Here is a 20,354-nt window from a genome sequence, read left to right on the forward strand (position 1 = left end):
CTGTACAGTTTCTCTATATGTTTAGTATTATGAAAAAACATTGTATATCCAAATGTCAGGAGGCTAGGTAGTTAAAAGCTTTTCCTATAGGATTACATTTAAATTTACATTTCATTGTTTAACTGTATTTACAAAAGAAAATGAGTTCCCAATAAGTTTGTTCCCCTGTCCTCCCTCCCCAAACAATGTACTGCCAAGTGTCAATGACTTACTTTTCTGTAACATAAAGAACCCCATTCCTAATGTAGTCCGTGGGCATCTTCTTGTCTCTGTTAATCAAGCAGCAGCGCCAACCATTTTCACATACTACCAGAAAATACAACACACAAAATCAAATGTGTCAGGAAGGAAGGAAGGAAGGAAGGAAGGAAGGAAGGAAGGCAGACAGACAGACAGACAGACAGACAGACAGACAGAAGTTTTAAAATCAGAGAGATGGCTCCCCATCAATTAGACAGTTCTCCTATAAAAAGCAGCATACTCTGCAAATGAACCTTCATGTATGTTGTGGTTGCAAAGCTTTTGCTCTATAGCCAAACGTGAAAATATTTGGTTCAAAGAATGGGTTAAATTACTACCTCTGAGTTGACTAAGGATCTTTTGTGGTAATACAAATCTGATAGGGGAGAAGAGACAAGCCAGGCTGTGAGCACTGGGTTCTTTCAGAGAATCTTATGGATAGAAGATTAACTTGATCTCCCGTCTATACCAGTTTAGAGTAGATAATATTACAATACAGCTCATTTCTGAATAGTGCTGGGATATGCAGACAAGGGCCCAGACTTCAAATTACATGTCTGACTAGTTCAAAAGAGTTAATTTTTCCCACCACTGTAACCTTAATATCTGTACAAATACCTGCCAAAGGACGCTCATTTTCTGATAGGTTAAAGACTTCATAGAAATTGCCTCTTTTGGTGGTATGAAAACGACTACTGTCTTCATCTTTGTTTACTCCAGCTGGGGCACCTGAGCCCACATAACTTCTCGATGATGCTGTTTGAACCTGCAGGGAAATAAATTGGATTAAGTTGAACAGCAATATTTAATTGCACTCTTTAAATGATTAGTTAATTATTAATTTTAACTTTCATTTAAAATCAAATTGAAAAGGATAGCTAAAAATAACCTTGAATAGCATTCTTGCTATCTCCAGCACAAACTGGACTTGGTACAATACCATATTATTCTTGCTATACCATAATGCACTAATATCCCATCTGAAGATAATTTTTAAGGGTGTTGGTTCATTGCAATTTTATTCTTTAGACAGATGCTGTCTCATGCCTCCAAAAAACATTCTGCAAGAGGCATCTGTATTTAAATACAGTCTCTGCACACTCAGGAGTACATCAGATTAGATGTGGATATGTCACTGCACACAACCCAAATTAATTTGCTAGGAGGAACTTCCCCACGCTCAGTTAATATATAACCAGTAGCAGCATTTAAGATTTGTCTTCGAGACAAACACCAAACCCAGAACACTCAGTCTAAATAAAGAACAAAAAAAGCAAACATTAAAAGCACACACAAAACAGCATCAGCTCATTATGAACACAAATGCCCAAATTGAAAGAAAGTTTTCCACACTAAGATCCATACCTTTTCATGCCCTGACAGCTAGCAGGAAAAGAAACAACAAATACAAATGTGACAGTGACAAAAGAAAAAAAGTGAAATCTATTTAACAGTATCATATACAGAATAAAACAAATTGAATGAAGCTGCAAGATCTTACTCACATACCAAGAAATTGCACACAATGAATGCAATTTAAAACAAGTTATCAGTGGTTAGAGCACACCATTTTAATTTATTCATATTATCTTAGGATGGGCTGGCCTCCCAACTTTGGGAGCTGATCTGAATTTCCCAGGCTAACGCTTTTAAAATGACATGGTTATTATTAAACACTGATGATAGGAGTGGAGATTTCTCAAACACTATGTTCTAAAGCAAAATCAACTTTCAAACAGAGCTCCTAAGTCATTCGATGCTGCCCCATAATAAAGGGTGAGATCCATAAAGTGACTTAGGCAACTAACAGTCACTTTAGGTACCCCCTTTGATCCTTGAAACCCCTACTCAGCTGTCACCTAACCCTATAGGAGGCTAGTAGGCATCTGCAAAACTGCTTAAGTCCTGATGCCGCCAAACTGCTCTGAATCCTAGTTCAGGTGGGATTCTCAAACGAAGCATTCCCTCTCCTAGTTCACCTGTAGGACCCAATCAAGGGGGCCCGCTCAGAGCACAGGCCATACACAAAAGACAGCCGGGGATGCACATATCGGGAATTTTTGTGGCTAGCTGCGGGATGCATGATTGATATCCAGTGGCCCAATGGTTTGGAGTACTCCCCCAGCATATGGAACACAAGTTCAAATCCCCATTCAGCAAGATTTGGAGCAAGAAATTGAACCCGAGTCTCCCACATCCCAGGTGAGAACTCTAACCACTGGGCTACTGGCTAAAGGGGATATCTCTCTCTCTCTCATTTTTTGCCAGAAAGGGCTGACCTGGCTTAGGTGCCTAACTCAAGGAGAGGATTCATAGCTGGGAATCCCGAGCACAGGGAGTCATAGAATCATAGAATATTAGGATTGGAAGAGATCTCAGGAGGTCATCTAGTCCAATCCCCTGCTCAAAGCAGGACCAACATCAACTAAATCATCCCAGCCAAGGCTCTCTCAAGCCAGGCCTTAAAAACCTCTAAGGATTTGGAGGTTCCACCACTTCCCTAGTGTAATAGTGTTTCCTAATATCCAACCTAGACCTCCCACACTGCAACTTTAGACCATTGCTTCTTATTCTGTCATCTGCCACCACTGAGAACAGCCTAGCTCCATCCTCTTTGGAACCCCCCTTCAGGTAGTTGAAGGCTGCTATCAAATCCCCTCTCACTCTTTTCTGTAGACTAACCCCAGTTCCCTCAGCCTCTCCTTGTAAGTTATGTGCCCCAGCTCCCTAATAATTTTCGTTGCCCTCCACTGGGCTCTCTCCAATTTGTCCACATCCCATCTATAGTGGGGGGGACCAAAAATAGACAATACTCCAGGTGTGGCCTCACCAGTGTCAAATAGAGCGGAATAATCACTTCCCTCAATCTGCTGGCAATGCTCCTCCTAATACAGTCCAACATGCCATTGGCCTTCTTGGCAACGAGAGCACACTGCAGACTCATATCCAGCTTCTCGTCCACTGTAATCCCCAGGTCCTTTTCTGCAGAACTGTTGCTTAGCTAGTCGGTCCCCAGCCTATAGCAGGGATTCTTCCTTCCTAAGTGCAGAACTCTGCACTTGTTCTTGTTGAACCTCATCGTATTTCTTTTGGTCCAATCCTCCAATTTGTCTAGGTCACTCTGGACCCTATCCCTACCCTCCAATGCATCTACCTCTCCCCGCAGTTTAGTGTCATCTGTGAACTTGCTGAGGGTGCAATTCATCCCATCATCCAAATCATTAATAAAGATATTGAACAAAACCAGCCCCAGAACCGACCCCTGGGGCACTCCGCTTGATACCGGCTGCCAACTAGATATCGAGCCGTTGATCACCACCCGTTAAGCCCAACGAGCTACTCAGCTTTCTATCCACCAGTCATCTCCCTCTGCCCCAGAGTTAGGTGCCTAACTCCCTTTGAGGGCGGGACTTGGCATTTCCTACTAGCTAACTTGCGTAGCTCCCCGCTCAGTTTTCTGACTTCTGAGAATCCCCTTCTCGGGTGCATAACTCTCCCCATGCATTGTAAAGGGAGCGCAGGCACCTAAGTAAGGGCTCCGACTTCTGTCTGCAAGCAGGGCACCTAAGAGTTAGGCATTTCAAGTCTTATGTCGTTTTGTGGATCTAGCCCAAAGCCTAAATTCTGACAAGGCAACACACAGCTGAATTTGGAAAGCTTTCTTGCACTTTATTTTCTTATGTCTTGGCTGGTAGCACAATGCACAGTTCTACAGGCTGGCATTTCAAATTACATATGAAGGGCTCCATTCTCATCACCCACATGCATCACCAGCTGGGTAATGCACACATGCCCGACATGTGGGTGAAGGATTGAGCCCTTAATCTATACAGAGACAATCCTGAGAAGAGTTGACTACCCTCTGCTGCTTCTGATTTCTCTGTACGTTCATGGAACTCTCAGTATTGAGCCCTACAAGATGAAAAAATTCAAAACAAATGACATCTGTGCACTGAAACTGAATCAAGTTTTACAAAACAGCTAAGCAGACATAGGCTATTTATCATCCTGCCTTTAGGGTTATTGTAGTACAAGGATGCCTCAGTGGAAAAGGATAGAAAAGAATAAAAAAGTTGTAAAGTGCAAGTCTTATGCTCATAGTACACGGACTGTACTATATCCTCATTCTCAGCCCCTTGCTTAAGGAGCAAGCATCTGGTTTAATGTTAGCACTACTTTTAAACAGAGCACGAGTCCTCCTGTCAGAGATTCAGAAAAGTCTTGAGTCATGAACACTTTATCCCCGGTTAAGGATTGTGTGGAGAGTAGATGGGTTTGGGATAAAGTTGACTACCACTTTTGGTTTCATTCAGTAATTTTACAGATTGGATCCTTAGCCAGGTTTGTTAAACCTGACAATGCCTCTCTCTATGAGTGCTAGTGGTTAATTTAGAAACCAGACACTATCAAAGTGGGGAAAGCAGACGGGGCGGAGGGGGGCAGCAGCAGTGCTGGGGAGGAATCACATCTATTGGAAAATATTGTACATTTAGAAAACTAGTATTTTAAAAATCTTTCAGATAACAAAAGAGATAATACTGTTCTTTAAAGGTTGATTATAGTCCTATAAAATCAGTGGTTCTCAATCTGTGGTCCGTGGATGCCTGTGGGTCCGTAGATTATGCCTAAGGGGTCAGTGAAAGGTTGTCATTACCATAGAAAAGTGATTTTCAGACTGTGGTCTGCAGACCCGGAGGTCTGCAAACTATGTCTACGATTTCCAAAGGGGCGTTACCTCCATTTGAAATTTTTTAGGGGTTTGCAAATGAAAACAGGTTGTGAACCACTGTTATAAATGATTGTCAAAGTACTCAGATATTACGGTAAGGGGCACTATAGAAAATTCTAAGATAAAATCCTATATCCATCTAGCTCTATTTCATGTGAGCATTCCTTGTAAGTACATCTTCAGCAAAGTTTTACTGAGCTTGGCAGTGCTCACAACAAATACGTGGAAAAGCACGTTGCATTCCAACTTGCTTCATGAATCAGCAAAGTTATTGTTTCTTATTCCAAGAACTGTACTGCTAGTAATTATGTACAAAGCAGAATGAGATTGCAGTTTATATTAATGGTACATGTATAAATAGTTTATAAAAGAGTTAATAATGTTTTAATAAATGGTTAATCAATTGTTAACGCCCAAAATGTTGAAGGCGCTTTATGACCATGAGTTTATACTCATCTACCAAGTTTGTTTTTTTACTGAAGCACTTATAACCATCTCTAAGACATACTACTTATATCTAGCATTCTTACAACCATCTATTAATCATTTATTAAAATTAAACTATTAAACTTAAACTATTTATTATCCTATGGGTACTTTTAAGTGTCACCATGATTCTTTATCTGGGTAACCCAAATAGCACATTGAGTATTCACTTCTGGCATATGGGAAAAAACCCTTGTTTTTACTTGTGATGTAAGCAAATTTGTTATGGAAATACAGACTAATATGGATAGCTAGATGTTATTTTTAGTAATTTTTTTGGTTATAAGCATTAGAACCCCTGAACCCTCCACCCTTTTTTTTTTTTTTTTTTTTTTAACTAAAAGAAAATTCTTTGTCCACAAAAATGCAAGTCACTTTATGAATATTGGGACCCTGGATTTAAAAATACAGACGTCAGACTGCCATTGAAGCATGAACACTGAAATTAGGTTTAACAATTACCCCTCCCTCAATGTGCTCTAGTCACTGGGAGGGGGAGGGGGCGGAGAAAAGAAAAAAAAAGTGGACTGTGCCTGATATGTAAAAACATGAAACTTTACTTACCCGTCTTGACACTGTAGCATTAGACCTTTCTTTGAGTTGAGGATCTGTAGGCAAATTTGTCCAGATGATATAAGGAGTATCATACTTAGCTCGAAGTCTTGGGCATCGTTTGAAGATAAAATCAATAAGGAAAAACTTAATTCCAGCATAAAGTCCTGAACAATTGAAAAAAAATCTGTTTTTAGCAAACAGTAACTGGCATTAAGATTATCAGATTTTCTATCACTTTTCCATAAAGTCCATCTATAAACCATATTTCTGCAATTATATTTCTAATCGATGTTGTATAAAAAATATAGCACACCCACATACATGCTTTCATCTCAAAAAAGTAATTTAAATGGAGAACATGGGAGCTACAACTGCAAGATCTAATTTTGGTTTCTTTGCATAAGTTTAGTATTTAATGTTGAGAAGCGTTAAAAAAAATTCAAACATCCATCTGTTGTTTTCAGAACAAAACTGAGAAACATGAGAGATGCCCTTTTGCCTATTTTTCTATTAAAACAGTAGTCCCCTATAATAATCTAAATAGTAACAGAGAGCTCTTAGACAGTTGATTATGTCCTCTTATCTTACACAAAAGATCCTCTTCCTTTATGCTAGGTTACTGAACATATTTCAAACCTCTAATTTCTTAACAGAGACTAATGATTTTAAAAAGGAGTCTTCAGAGAGAGTGAAATCTCATTCTGAAAGCCATTGGAAAAAAAATTCCAGCCAGTCAATTCAACACCATATAAAGTGATCCAATATGTGTAGTAGGTGTTTAATCTAATGTAGCAATGTAAAGTCAATGCCACATTTAAAATATTACCTACAGTTTAAGAACTGCACACGACAGTCACAAGCTTCATTACAGAGACGTGGTAGCAGGGGTGCTGGAACAATTTGTATAGTGAGGGAGTTGAGAGCCACTGAACCAAACTGTAAACCCTGTATGTAACGGAAACCACTTCAAGCTGGGGGGTATGGTAGCACCACTAACGCTCCTAATTCCAGCACTTGTGCATGGTGGGCACTCCTAATTCCCCCAAATATTCTCAGCTTCATGACTTCTTCCCTGCTGCCCGCCATGCCTCACACTTACATCCCAAGTTGCCACTGTTTTACACACTTCCTGAAAATCTCTAATTTTACAGATTGGATCCTTAGCCAGGTTTCTTAAACCTGACAATGCCTCTCTCTATGAGTGCTAGTGGTTAATTTAGAAACCAGAGGCCTTCAAACTCTAACCCAGTGTTTTTCAAATCGTGGGTTACGACCGAGTACTGGGTTGCCTTGCTCTGGTCAGCACCGCATTAGAAGTCCCATCAGTGGGGCTGCCCAGCTAAGGCAGCCTACCTTTTCTGACACCACGCTGTGCCCCGGAAGCAGCCAGCAGTGGGTCTGGCTTCTAGGCAGGGGGGCCACGGGGCTCCGTGTGCTGCCCCCGCCCCGAGCACTGGCTCCGCACTCCCATTGGCTGGAAACCGGCCAATGGGAGCTGGGGGGGAGGAAACGGTGCCTGCAGGAGAGAGTCACGCCTCTGCCTAGGAGCCAGACCTGTTGCTGGCTGCTTCCAGGATGCAGCACGGTGTGAGGACAGGCAGAAAGCCTGCCTGTGCACCCTGGCTGCACCACTGACCGGGAGCTGCCGGAGGTAAGTCCGCGCCCCAATCCCACGTCCCAATCCCCTGCCCCAGGCCTGAGCCCCCAAACCTGGAAGCCCTTTCTGCACCCCAACCCCTCCATCCCTGGCCCCACCCCAGAGCCTGCACCCTCAGCCCAGAGCCCTAACCCCCTCCAGTACCCCAACCTCCTGCCCCAGCCCTGAGCCCTCCCTCCCAAACCCCTCATCCCCAGCTCCGCTGGGTCGCGGGCATCAGCAATTTTCTTCAACTGGGTCCCCAGAAAAAGAGTTTGAAAACCATTGCTCTAACCCATGTCAATAGCACATCACCATCCCTATTTTGTACAACATCCCCCACTTCCCAAAGTTACCATTCACTAGCTCTCCTGGTACATTGTCTATTCTGTCTTCTAGACTGTGTGCCTCATGGGGCAGGGATTGTGCCTTTATTCTGTGTATCTTACACAGTGCCAAGAACAATGCTGATGCTTTAGTAAATATGGTGCTTTAATGTATGGACTTAAGTTTTGAAGGAAGGATGACATTATCAAAACATTTTCTTCTTAAACTGGATGGTATTTCAAGAAACAAATTCTAAAATGTAAAGAGCTATATCTATCCTGTGATATAAACATCATGTAATTTTTACCCATTGCAAGCCCTATAATCCTGTAGGGAAAGAAGCAGGATGCAATAAAAGCTGCCCATAGAACAATATATAGCTTCTGTGTTATTTCTGGCTGGACCCACATGAACAAGCTGTAAAAACAAAACAGAAATAATTGTTACAGCATTTTGTTTTCAGCTGGTCAGAGGTTGTTCAAATGATTTATTTAGGAGAAAAAGAAAAATAAACTTACTTCTTGATTTTTTCCAATATGTCTGCCATTTTGCCAAATAGGTTCTGCATTAAAAGCAAGAGACAGTTAATCTGCAATATACTTTTTGCCTGCAGATAACTTTGCTTTCCACCAGTTTCAATTATTTTCTATGTTAAGTGATTCTTGAAAGCCAACCACTTAGTTTCTCCTGGCTTTAGTTAAAAGTCTAGAGAATTATGAAATATGCACTATTAACAACATGCATGTTTTCCTTTTAAAATTTATTTAATCAGGGGATTTCCATTTTGTTTTATACCTTGTTCTTCAATTTCTGACCTATTAATCACTGGTTATTTAAAGTAAGTGGAAGGAATTGCTTAACTTTATTGTTAAGTCTGGAAAATGTGTGTGTCCTGGTCGTAGTTTTTGAATAACGGAGAAGTCAAAAGACAAACTACGTAAGTAGACAACACTTCAGATCTGAACTAATAGGTTTTGGTTGGGACTGGAATTTTGGGAAGTCGTTATTGTATATGTCATGGTTTGACCATTGGCGGCTTTGGTTTTGAGTCAGAACCCACCTCTCTCATGAGGGTGGTGGATCTATTTGAATGGTACACTCTTTGAAGCAGATTGAGCCTGTTAGATTCTGACAGCTCTGATGAAGAACACTGTTTATCCAATACTTACCCACTCTACTGATGGTCTAGTAGAATTTTCTAAAGATAATTTTTCCTTAACCTTTGCTATTGAGGAACCATAAATTACATAGTTTTCAATAGATCCCACATTAGGCTATACTAAACATACTGAGGGCATGGTCTCTGACTGTTGTGAGAGAAACAGATAAACAGTATGTTGATGTTGGCATCAATGATAGTAGAGGAGGATGAGGGTCTGGGGGTGAGGAGAGATGAAAAAAGACATATGAATAAATAAGGAGGGGCAGAATTACACAGGAACTGGAAGAAAGACAAGAAGCTTCAACTTGATGCAATAGGGGAGAAAGTAAGGGAGAGGGCAGAGGCATTCAAGGTATTGTGAGAAAAACAACGAGCCAGGAAAGTTCTTAGTAGCCATGCTTTGTACAGAACAGAGGGGTTGATGTAGGTGTCAGGGAGGCCGGGGAAGTCACTGTAGATGATGAGGGCATGAATGCGAATTTTAGCTGTTGGGTGAGAAAGGATGTCAGACCATAGTGGTGTGGATGAAGAGATAGTAGAATTTGGAGACTGCCTGGAAGGTGTTGGCGGAGGAGGAGGAGGGAGGAGTTGATTATTCCCTTCAGCAGGCTTAAGTTACATGACAGATGGTAGTATGTTCAACAATCACAGAGAATGGGGTGAGCAGAGAGGCTCTGTGGGATGAAAGATAAGGAGTTCAGGTATGATCAATTCAAGATGATGGCAAGACATTTAGGAGGAAATGTCAGACTCCCTAAATGAAGCTGCACGTCTGTGTCATCTCAAGATTACAATACTGCAACGTGGGTCTACATCTTGGGACCATTAGCTACAGTTAAATAAAGCTAGTGCAGAATGCAGCAGCTCACTTATTAATCAAGTTTTCATAAAGAGCACATTGCACCAAGGGAGCCCAGAACAGAGCGTGAATGCATATTAACCACGAGGTGGCATTTAAAGTGTTGGTTTAAGTTATTAACTTTCCCAAGGAGGCCACCTATTTCCAGTTTTTTTTTTTAAAAAATAAGGGATGGTAGTTGAAGATGGTGGCCTCTTATAGGGGGTTATTATTTTACTATTCTGGGTTAATATTATTGGTCTGGATGGCCAGGAAGTTCACTTACAACAGTTTGTATATTGGATTTTATTTCTTTTTATAGTTTATTTGAAGTTTTCTTATCTGCTTCAGCATGCGGTTTTCATAAAATCTAAAGCGGTTTAGCATGATTCCTACCTCTCCATCACAGGGTATTTCTTTTAAATATATATAAGTGTACAAGAGATTACGAGGTAAATTAATTTGTTCTGACCCATTTTCACACACTGTACACTGCGTTCTTTCAAGATGTATCCTCTCTTTATTCAGGAAACACAGACAAAGTCTGAATGGAGTACAGTACCTGTGCTTTTTGTGCCACATCTAGAACAAGCTGAAACTTTTCTGACACTGTCAGGTCTTCCTTTGGAGGTTCCTTGGACAAGAGAAAAAAAAATTCCAATTAAATTTAACTTTCAGCTTTGTCACTGCTCTTTATATTTTAGAAAACTGCTAGTGACAAACAAAAATATTTAATAAACAATAAAGCCACCAAGTGTGCATCCTGTATCCTAAATTCACTACATTCCACTTACAGGTTTTAGTTCTTCTGTGGCTAGCCATGATTTGTTTTAGCAGTAGCTAACAAATTGCTCTCTCTGACCTAAACAAATGTTGTGCAATTTGTTGCCCTTCCTGCTCTAGATACTAATCATTTACATTTCTGTTTAGTAAAGTTGTACGTCTAGAAACTTATAATAAAAATAAATATCTTTTGTCATTTAAGACCACAAGGTTTTCCCTGGAACCCCAAAATCCTCAGTACATCTTACTGAAAAAGTTTGTCATTCAAATAACTATCTATTATCAATAGTTGTTCCCAGAACTCTCGCAGATGGTGTAAATTTCTGAGCTGTTTAAATCAAGTCAATATTAATTTTCATATGCTGAAAGCTACTGACAGCTTCATACTGTTACAGTGGACTTTCAACAGCAGTGTAAGCAAGTTTCCTGAACTGAAAAGTCCACTGGATTGAACTGTGAGACTTGTATCAGTTTAAACCAGAAATTCAACTTACACTTTCATTTATGACGACACCTGCCAACATTTTCCAGTAAAAAAAAAAAACAGAACAAAACAAAAAACAACACACAACCAATGTTGGCTTCGAAACTGCAAGTAAGAAAGACCAAAGAGTGGCAATAGCTGTGTATTTTTACATCCTCCCAAACTGAATGATGAAAAATGGGAAAATCCTTTGAAAGGACAATTGTCACATAGCTGTGTTTGTGTTTTGGAATAGCTTTAAAACATGCAGCGCAAAATGAGGATTAAAGACTTACAATGGGCTCAGAAACTTCAGGCACAATGCTCCACTGTATTCTCCAACCCCTAAAAGTCAAACAAACTATGTAGATATCTCTGCTCCACAAGTCTACCAATCAGGGTTTAAAATGCTTTTCTGCGACCAACACTTATGTGGCCTTAACAAAATGACGACGTTTTTAAAGATCTCTGAGAGGGTAGCTAACAGTGTCCTTTCAAATCTACACACACACACACACACACACACACACACACACACACTCTCTCTCTCTCTCTCTCTCTCTCTCTCCAACAAGTCACATGGCCTTGATATTTCAAACATTTTACACTGATTTATGGCAATGAAATTATAGCCATTTGTATGTTTAGAGTACACATCAACTGTTCAAAATCATCATTTGTGCTGGGAGTTATTTTAAAAAAATAAGCACATCCACCCCTTTCTGACAATAAGCAGTAATTAAGGAATTACAGTATTGTTCCATAAATATATACTAATGTTGCACAGGCCACTTGCAACTGAACCATCAAAGTTTATATTTTTCTTCTTAACAACTGAATAATTATACATTATGGATCCAAGTCGGCACTGGTTTAAACAGTTGAAGCTGTCATGAAGTCACTGGAGTTGCACACCCCACACAAACTAAATTTGACCTGTTAAGTTCTAATTAGAAAAGGCTTTAGTGCAAGGATCTGAGCTTTCCCCCTTCCTCTGCAGAACTGTTGATATATATTATAGCTTGAAATAAGTGATCAGTATTGGAAGTGAGACTTTGAACTCTTAAGAGTCCTCAGCCTGACACTGAGGTTTTAGTAGGAAGGATTCTTCATGACTCTCAGGAAATGGACATTTTCAATACCTCAGTTTCTCAGAACAATCAGCATATACTGTATTTTTAGGTTTCTTGTACAAACAGATTTTATATAGGGGCTGAGTTTTACATTTACAACAAAAAATGCCATGACATCTAAGAGAAGGAAGCCTAGTTAGGTTTAAAATTGTGAAAAAAATGAAATCTTTTCATGAACATATTTGTATCCAAGTTAAAATATTAATTCAACCTGTGTTACGCCTGGATGAAAGAAAAAGTTCTTTCTATAAAAATGTGAACAGGCTTCAGCCTGTAACATGCTGCTCTCCAATCGCCTCCAGTACTCCTGGAAGATGGAAACTGGCTCCTTTGGGGGATTTTACTATAACAATAAATCACTGCATTAAGTGAGTGAATGTGCAGCATCCCCTATGGCGACCTGAGTCATTGCAAACCAAGAGTATTACTTACAAGGGTGATAGATCTTTATGACAACAAGACGACTAGTTTGGATTCTATGCCTTTTCATATTTGTCATAGCTTTTGAACCACAAATTTATTTAAACCACATTTTAACCCTTGCTGATAGCAAAGTTAACAGCTTACAATTATTTCAGTGTAAGAACAAAATAAAAGCCTGTAGATAAATTAAGTTACACGAATGGCTAAATCCTTAATATTTAAACAAAGTAAATACCTGGCTATGAGGTAATTTAGGGATAACCTCAAAATTGCTAAAAATAAGAACATAGGAATGGCCCAGCCATGCCATACAGCATTCATGTAAATCTGCAGATAAAAAAGGAAAGAGTTGCAGATTACAAGCTAAATTACAATGATTTGCATGAAACAATACCTGAACTGTGTTACTAGGTACACTGCAACCCATGCTAAAACATAATTCCCCAAGCCATTAACACTTAAGGGTGTGAAAGCACCCCTGTGACTGATGAAAACGCAGCAGATTCATACACCCAGGGTCAAACATTAACTAGGAGATTCAGTCAGTCAATCACAATGAACCGCTACTTCAGCGGCCCTGAGCTGCATGCATGGCAGATGAATCTCTCATAGTTGCTTGAGCACAACAATAAAAATCATTAGATTAACAGAATTTAAGACAGCAGGGGGCATATTATGATCATCTAGTCTGACCTAGGAAGGCCACACTAGCAGTGAATCAGAGTGCTGAGTGGAAGTCAGGGTAGTTCTAGCAACTGGGCACTTGAGGGAGAGGAAGCAGCATGAGCACCAAGATACTGAACTGTATTTTATTCACAGAAGCAATACCCCAAATGTGTCACCAAATTTAATACCATTCGGGGGAAGGAAAAGTAAGATGTCTAAGAAGAAAGGGGAAAAAATTATTTAGCACTCGCATAACAGATTACACTTCAGAAGTGCTTTACATACATATGTTACTGCTCTCACAACCTTTGAAAAGGCCATTTCATGGACAAGTAACATAGCAAGGTGTTCTACTTGAAGCCATACAACAAGACAGTGCCCAGCCAATATCAGGACCAGCAGCTCCCAGATAAGGCTCTTCTCCAGACGCTGCTTCTATATAAATCACTTTTCAGATGAGAAGCAAGAATTTGTGAGATGAAGAGATGAAGGAGGTGGATAGAGGTTTGGGAAAAGGGGTGTAGAGGCAGTGTTAGAAGGGGGTAAGGGAGCCCAGAAGGGAGGTGGTTCTTTTTTAATGTTCCTTGATTGGTGTATTAAAACAGCATTAAATCAGCAGCCCATGTAGACTTACGGGGCTACAATCAATGAAAGTGCAGCTGTAACTACATAAAATAATGAAACTTCACTTGCATGTTTTATGATATTGCTAGAACTCTTCAATTCAGTTATCTGTAATTTATTTTTAAATTAGAAATTAGATTTTTCCAGCATATTTTAAATTAGATGTAGTGTCAATAAAGTGCGCCCACACAGACAGATCTATAGACCAAAGTTCCGTAATTATCCACAGACCAAGCAGTACAAGTCCTCCTCACAAAACTCCCACCAGTGTACCTCAGTTCTAGTTCAGTCTGTATGCCTATTCCCTGGGCCGCTCTTCTGACAAAGAGCGCCAAATTAATGCAAACTGTGATGTTATGGTGGGGTACTTACAGGGAAGGACTTTTATTTGATGTACCTTAGAGACTAACAAATTTATTTGAGCATAAGCTTTCGTGAGCTACAGCTCACTTCATCGGATGTGCTCACGAAAGCTTATGCTCAAATAAATGTTAGTCTCTAAGGTGCCACAAGTACTCCTTTTTCTTTTTGCGAATACAGACTAACACAGCTGCTACTCTGAAACCTTTCTGAAACATTTGATGTGGAACTGTCCGCTTTAGGAACTGGACTGAGACTGATAAGATATTTCACAGAGAAACATCAGTCAGACGATTGGACGCATTTTCCGGGGGGCGGGGAGGGAGGGGTGGCAAGCGCAGGCAATAGGACAACCAGGATTATATCCACTAGGCTGTACACCATTTGCAAATATGGAAACTTTTGTTTGAATATCTGACATTGTTAAAAAATGAGCAAAGAATCCTAATATTACAGAGAATATTACAAAGAATCCTAAAACAGTTCTGAAATAAGAAAAATCATTTAATTTAATATACAACAAAATTATACTACATTGTTTTGGACTTTGCCATGTGTGCTAATGCTGAATTATAGTAGACACTTTCAAAGAATGCCACTAGGTGATGGCTATACAGTTTTCAACCGTTATTACACTTGGAAGAAAAGGATAACTTACAATAAAGGCAATAGCAGAAGTGTAGATAGAATACCAATCTGATAAGGCAGAAAGATTCTTCACAAAATTAGTAACAGGTTTGGCACCTCTCTCTAGGCAGAAGAAAAAAACAAATGTGGTAAATAATTAACAGCAATTAAATCATTTGTAAAACAAGTAAATTGGGAATAATCTGGGATCTTTATTGAATGTTAAGGACAGATTTATGGATTGGATTACATATTTTTTTATTTAAATGAAAAAGCTGCCCAAAATCTCAGCACCCAAATTAGTTAAACAAAAAAAAAAACACCAACCCCACACACAACTAAAGAAAAACTTCAAGATTACTCAGCAATTAAAGAGAATCACACTCCCACAAACTAAAAAGGATTTAACACAAAGAAGTACAAATATGATTTGAACTGTAGTTTAGATCCTTTAAATACTCTTCTCCTTCCAACCCTGTACCCTACTGATGGGCCCAATCTGATCTCCTGTTGTCCTTAGTCAAGACTCCCGTTAACTTCCAGGAGTACAGGGCAAGGCCCTTAATTTCTATTGCTCAAAATTCAACTATCCCTGCTACGCCTTCCATGGGAAGTTCTTAAACAACCAGGGCTAGATTTGCGAAAGGGTAGCTCTAAGGACCAACATCACATCCTAAGGATTGCATGCAACTAGCTGGCAGGGAGATAGTACCAGGGGAGCTCATTGGTTTAATTGCTCTCTACAGCAGCTCCTGTCAACAGTGCTGTACTGCATTAAGGCAGCTGCCCAGCCTTTGCAGGACCCTCAGAAGAAGTTAGCACTGCTTGCCTTCCTTTGTACCTAGGCACAAGGAGTCTGGATGGCTTAGGGAAATCTTTACAACCCCTTACACCAACTTAAGTCAGTCAATCTAGCCCTCACTGCTCACCTGAGGGAATTAAGAACTATTCGGATCTCCTACGTAAATACCAAGGGCTTGATCCTACATTTTTTACTCAGACAGGACTCCCCTGACTTCCTAATAAGAAGGACAAGCCATAGAATAGTCTCCCAAAGCAAATGATGGAAGCAACACACTATGATAATTGTACTTTAAAAACTAGGCTGTACAAAGCATTAGGATAGATGGAAACAATGAAGTATTCCTCCTGATCTGTTAGGGTTCATGCCTGCAAACTTTTACTGACTCTAGAAGGCCTCTATCTCTGCTCATAGTTCCATTAACTAAGTGGGAGCAAGGGTTTGTAAGATAAGCTTTCAGTTACCCAGCTCTGAAGAGTTAAGTTTCACCAGACTGGGTATTTATTTATAGCATACTGTATTACAGTTTTTACGGGAACATCCTGTGTACTTAGAGCTTAACAAGGGAATAGCTTCTGCCACTATTTAATAACTGTTGCAGACAGCATCATCCCTGGTGTTATACTGCTTACTTAAGTTACTATCTACAACAAAGATTAATTCAAAGCTTCAGAAATGCTTCCACCTACAAACTCGCAGAAGTATTTCTCAGGACTTCTGCATGTTTATATGCACAAATATTAAGTTAAGCGATAAAAAAAATCTGATTTAATGTCAAGACAATGATGTTGCTGGATACTTACTTAATCTTCTCATATTTTCAGTTAACCTAGAAAAATATGGATAATACAACATGATGTTACGCAGACATTAAGCATTTCAGTGCAACTCAACATATCTGTACTTCTGTTCTAGTACAATATGTACAGCACATACATTAGACTGCTAGCATATCAATGGTGTAAAGCTACTCTCAGCTGCCAAAAATGCATTTAAAAATGAATTACAACTAAGCCCTATCTGATATCAGATCAGGCTGGCCACCCATGTATGTACCAAAGTTGCCACCTGTGCTATCCCTGGCTACTCTGCTATTTTTGGAGTGCCCAGCTTGAGCAGGGCTAGCACCTGTCTGTTTACCCGAGCTGGAAAGCACATGTATTTCATCATAGTAGAATCATTTGTGACAAGTTTTATGCTGTTTTATCCAAAAAGGAAAAAAAACAAAAAGTATTTTTACCTTCTAGCGCTAAGTGGCTCTTCAGTTTCCACTGTGTTTTCCTCCGGCTGAAATCTGAAGTCTTCAACATACTCCCCAAATTTGTCATAAAACCACTTCTGGACTCTCGAACACATCATCTGACTGCGTTTATCTATAAATCCGAACAGCATATTTTGTATGTTAGACAAAAAACAACTTTTGAAAAATTAACTGAAAATAACTCATTTTGTAACATGCAACTAGAAATGCCCCAGATCTAGTTTTTCTTTGTAGTTTAATGGCATTCTTTGTAAGTTATCACTTCCCTCAAGAACCCCACTGCAGATTCCAATGGGATTGAATGGTTCCTTCTCCACCAACTCTGGAAATTAAAAACAATCTAGAGCCACCCACTTTTTTAAATTAACATGTGTCTCCTGGTCTTTAAGGAGAAATATTACAGTTAAATGTAGATGCTTCTAGATAAAAGTTTTAATAAAAGTAGCAGTAGTTCATCTAATTTGTATGTTTCTTCTGCATTGCTTTCAGATACTTCACCAATTATATACAGTAGGCAACTACAGACCCTCAAGCCTAATTTCAGTACTGGGCAAATTGGTTGAAACTATAGTAAAGAACATAACCCTAACCCTATCTGACACATAGATGAACATAATTTTTTGAGGGAAGAGTCCACGTGGTTTTATTTAAAGGAAACTCATGCCTCAATCTATTAGAATTCTTTGAGGGGGTCAACAAGCACGTGGACAAGGATTATCCAGTGGATATAGTATACTTAGATGTTCAGAAAGCCTTTGACAAGGTCTCTCACCAAACGCTCTTAAGCAAAGTAAGCAATCATAGGATAAGAGGGAAGGTCCTCTCGTGGATTAGTAGTAACTGGTTAAAAGATAGGAAACAACAAGTAGGAATAAATGGTCAGTTTTCAGAATGGAGAGAGGTAAATGGTGGTGTCCCCCAGGGACTGCGACCAGTACTGTTCAACATATTCATAAATGATCTGGAAAAGGGGATAAACAGTGAGGTGGCCAAATTTGCAGAGGATACAAAACTACTCAAGATAGTTAACTCCCAAGCAGACTGCAAAGAGTTTCAAAGGGATCTCACAAAACTGGGTGATTGGGCAACAAATGGCACATGAAATTCAATGCTGACAAATGCGAAGTAACACACATTGGAAAACAATCTCAACTATACATATAAATGATGGGGTCTAAATCAGCTGTTACCACTCAAAGAGATCTTGGAGTCATTGAGGATAGTTCTCTGAAAACATCCATTCAATGTGCAGCGGCAGGCAAAAAAGCTAACAGAATGTTGGCAATCATTAGGAAAGAGATAGATAAGACAGAAAATACCATATTGCCTCTATAAATCCATGGTACACCCACATCTTGAATACTGCATGCAGATATGGTCGCTGCATCTTAAAAAAGATGTATTGAAATTGGAAAAGGTACAGAAAAGGGAAAAAATGACTAGCGGTATGCAACAGCTTCCTTATGAGGAGAGATTAATAAGACTTGAACTTTTCAGTTTGGAAATGAGACGAATGACAGAGGTCTATAAAATATTGTGTAGTGTAGAGAAAGTAAATAAGGAAGTGTTATTTACTCCTTCTCATAACACAAGAACTAGGAGTCACCAAATGAAATTAGTAGGCAGCAGGTTTAAAACAAACAAAAGGACGTATTTCTTCACACAACGCACAGTCAACCTGTGGAACTCTTTGCCAGAGGATGTGGTGAAGGCCAAGACTATAACAGGGTTCCAAAAATAACTAGATAAGTTCATGGAAGATAGGTCCATCAATGACTATTAGCCAGGATGGGCAGGGATGCAAACCCATGTTCCGAAGTGTTCCTAGTCTCTGTTTGCCTGGGAACAGGCGACGGGATGGATCACTTGATGATCACCTGTTCTGTTCATTCCCTCTGAAGCACCTGGCATTTGCCACTGTCAGAAGACAGGATACTGGGCTAGATGGCTGTTCTTATGTACTTATGTTCATCTTTGCTTTTAGAAGAAGACAAAAACATTCTACTTAATGTCAAATACTAAAGAACATTTTAACACCAGCATTCTCATTTAACTTCAAAGGAAATCCAAAGTGATACAGAGCACTCTTTCCTTTCATCCTGTAAACTTAGGTTTGTTAAGTTAAACCATGGCTGTGTGAACAGAACATACAGCTTCATATGTAGCTTTCCAAAGGCCTGAATAAAGAACCATCAGCTTGTGCAGAAATGTTCCAGTATCATCTTGCAGATCAGTTTTGAGAGAAGCGCTCGTGTGAATAAAAACTGATAAGTGAATTAAATCACTAGTGCTGACTTAGTCAAAACTACCTGTTCCATTGACTTGTGTCGGTGGTTTTGCGGGTTGCTGTGTTGTAGGCAGCTCTTCTGTTCTATAAAGAAAAAAAGCAAAAAGAAGAGATGAATTCCTGTCGAATCAGAGTACGTCATGCTTATAATTTCCCAGGAATGAACCAGATGCATATTTTCATGCTGTAGGACTGCCTCTGCTGGGGAATGGGAGAAGTGCTGTCACTGTCTGTTTCCATGGCAGAGGCAGCACAAGAGCGTGGGAGGAGGGAGGCAGGAGAAGGAGTTAGGTTTGTTTCCATTACAGTGCAAGCTGTGCTGGTAGCCAACGGGGAAGTAAAATATTCACTGTAGATTTATTTTCACAAATTTTTAGAATCCGTGAAAACAAAATACATTTACAGTGAAAGGCTAAAGCATGCCCCTCTTCCCTAACTGTTCAATTCCTCCTCCCTTTAGCTCTACAGCCAGCCATTCTATAGTTCATTCCAAGATATCTCTGTACACATGTGTTGCATGTACAGTACAATGATCCAGAACTGATGTTCCCAACATGCATCAGGATTTCCTCACCATACTTCCTTCCAATACTGCTGACTGGGTGGGGGATTGAGAACCACAGTTCTAGAACAATACTCCAAAAGGTTTAATTATGCCATCATTACTACTAGAGCCACCAGCTACTTATTTTCACTAAATTAAGAATAAGACAAAGAGTTTATTTAAATATGGTATTGTTTAAATTCCTATACAGCAACAGAGAGTGCACAGATATTAACTTATGATGAAATTACTTTTAAAACTTGCTGTAGTTAAGTTAATCATTCTTTCACTAGTGGGAAAATACAGGTTATGCAAAAGCTCAATATTTCTGTATACTGAACATACCAGGAGAGCTGAGGTGATAGATACCCGAAATCCCTACAACAAACATGATTGGTCATAACAGAT

The 20,354-nt window shown here is 39.6% G+C and overlaps 1 protein-coding gene and 1 long non-coding RNA gene across 3 annotated transcripts in view; both read right to left on the reverse strand.

The window, feature by feature from the left end:
- GRAMD4 (GRAM domain containing 4) overlaps window positions 1-20,354 on the reverse strand; it is a 140,326-nt gene that overhangs the window by 8,162 nt on the left and 111,810 nt on the right. The window contains exons 5-17 of one of the 2 annotated variants that reach the window (XM_038372436.2): window positions 19,425-19,486; window positions 17,095-17,227; window positions 16,658-16,683; window positions 15,084-15,175; window positions 13,011-13,102; window positions 11,516-11,564; window positions 10,536-10,607; window positions 8,492-8,535; window positions 8,281-8,390; window positions 6,020-6,174; window positions 1,606-1,623; window positions 859-1,006; window positions 213-306 (exon numbers count right to left, since the gene is read on the reverse strand). In XM_038372436.2, the coding sequence (XP_038228364.1) occupies window positions 213-306; window positions 859-1,006; window positions 1,606-1,623; window positions 6,020-6,174; window positions 8,281-8,390; window positions 8,492-8,535; window positions 10,536-10,607; window positions 11,516-11,564; window positions 13,011-13,102; window positions 15,084-15,175; window positions 16,658-16,683; window positions 17,095-17,227; window positions 19,425-19,486 (1,095 nt within the window). The remainder of the gene's footprint in view (window positions 1-212; window positions 307-858; window positions 1,007-1,605; window positions 1,624-6,019; window positions 6,175-8,280; window positions 8,391-8,491; window positions 8,536-10,535; window positions 10,608-11,515; window positions 11,565-13,010; window positions 13,103-15,083; window positions 15,176-16,657; window positions 16,684-17,094; window positions 17,228-19,424; window positions 19,487-20,354) is intronic. The other variant, XM_038372456.2, reaches the window with a different exon arrangement.
- Window positions 7,052-7,689, reverse strand: LOC122456578. Its single transcript, XR_006275525.1, has 2 exons — window positions 7,235-7,689; window positions 7,052-7,149 (listed from the first exon to the last, which is right to left on the reverse strand). It is a non-coding gene; the product is annotated as an uncharacterized LOC122456578 (long non-coding RNA).

This window comes from Dermochelys coriacea, chromosome 1, assembly GCF_009764565.3.
Source record: "Dermochelys coriacea isolate rDerCor1 chromosome 1, rDerCor1.pri.v4, whole genome shotgun sequence".
Classification (NCBI taxonomy): Eukaryota; Metazoa; Chordata; order Testudines; family Dermochelyidae; genus Dermochelys; species Dermochelys coriacea.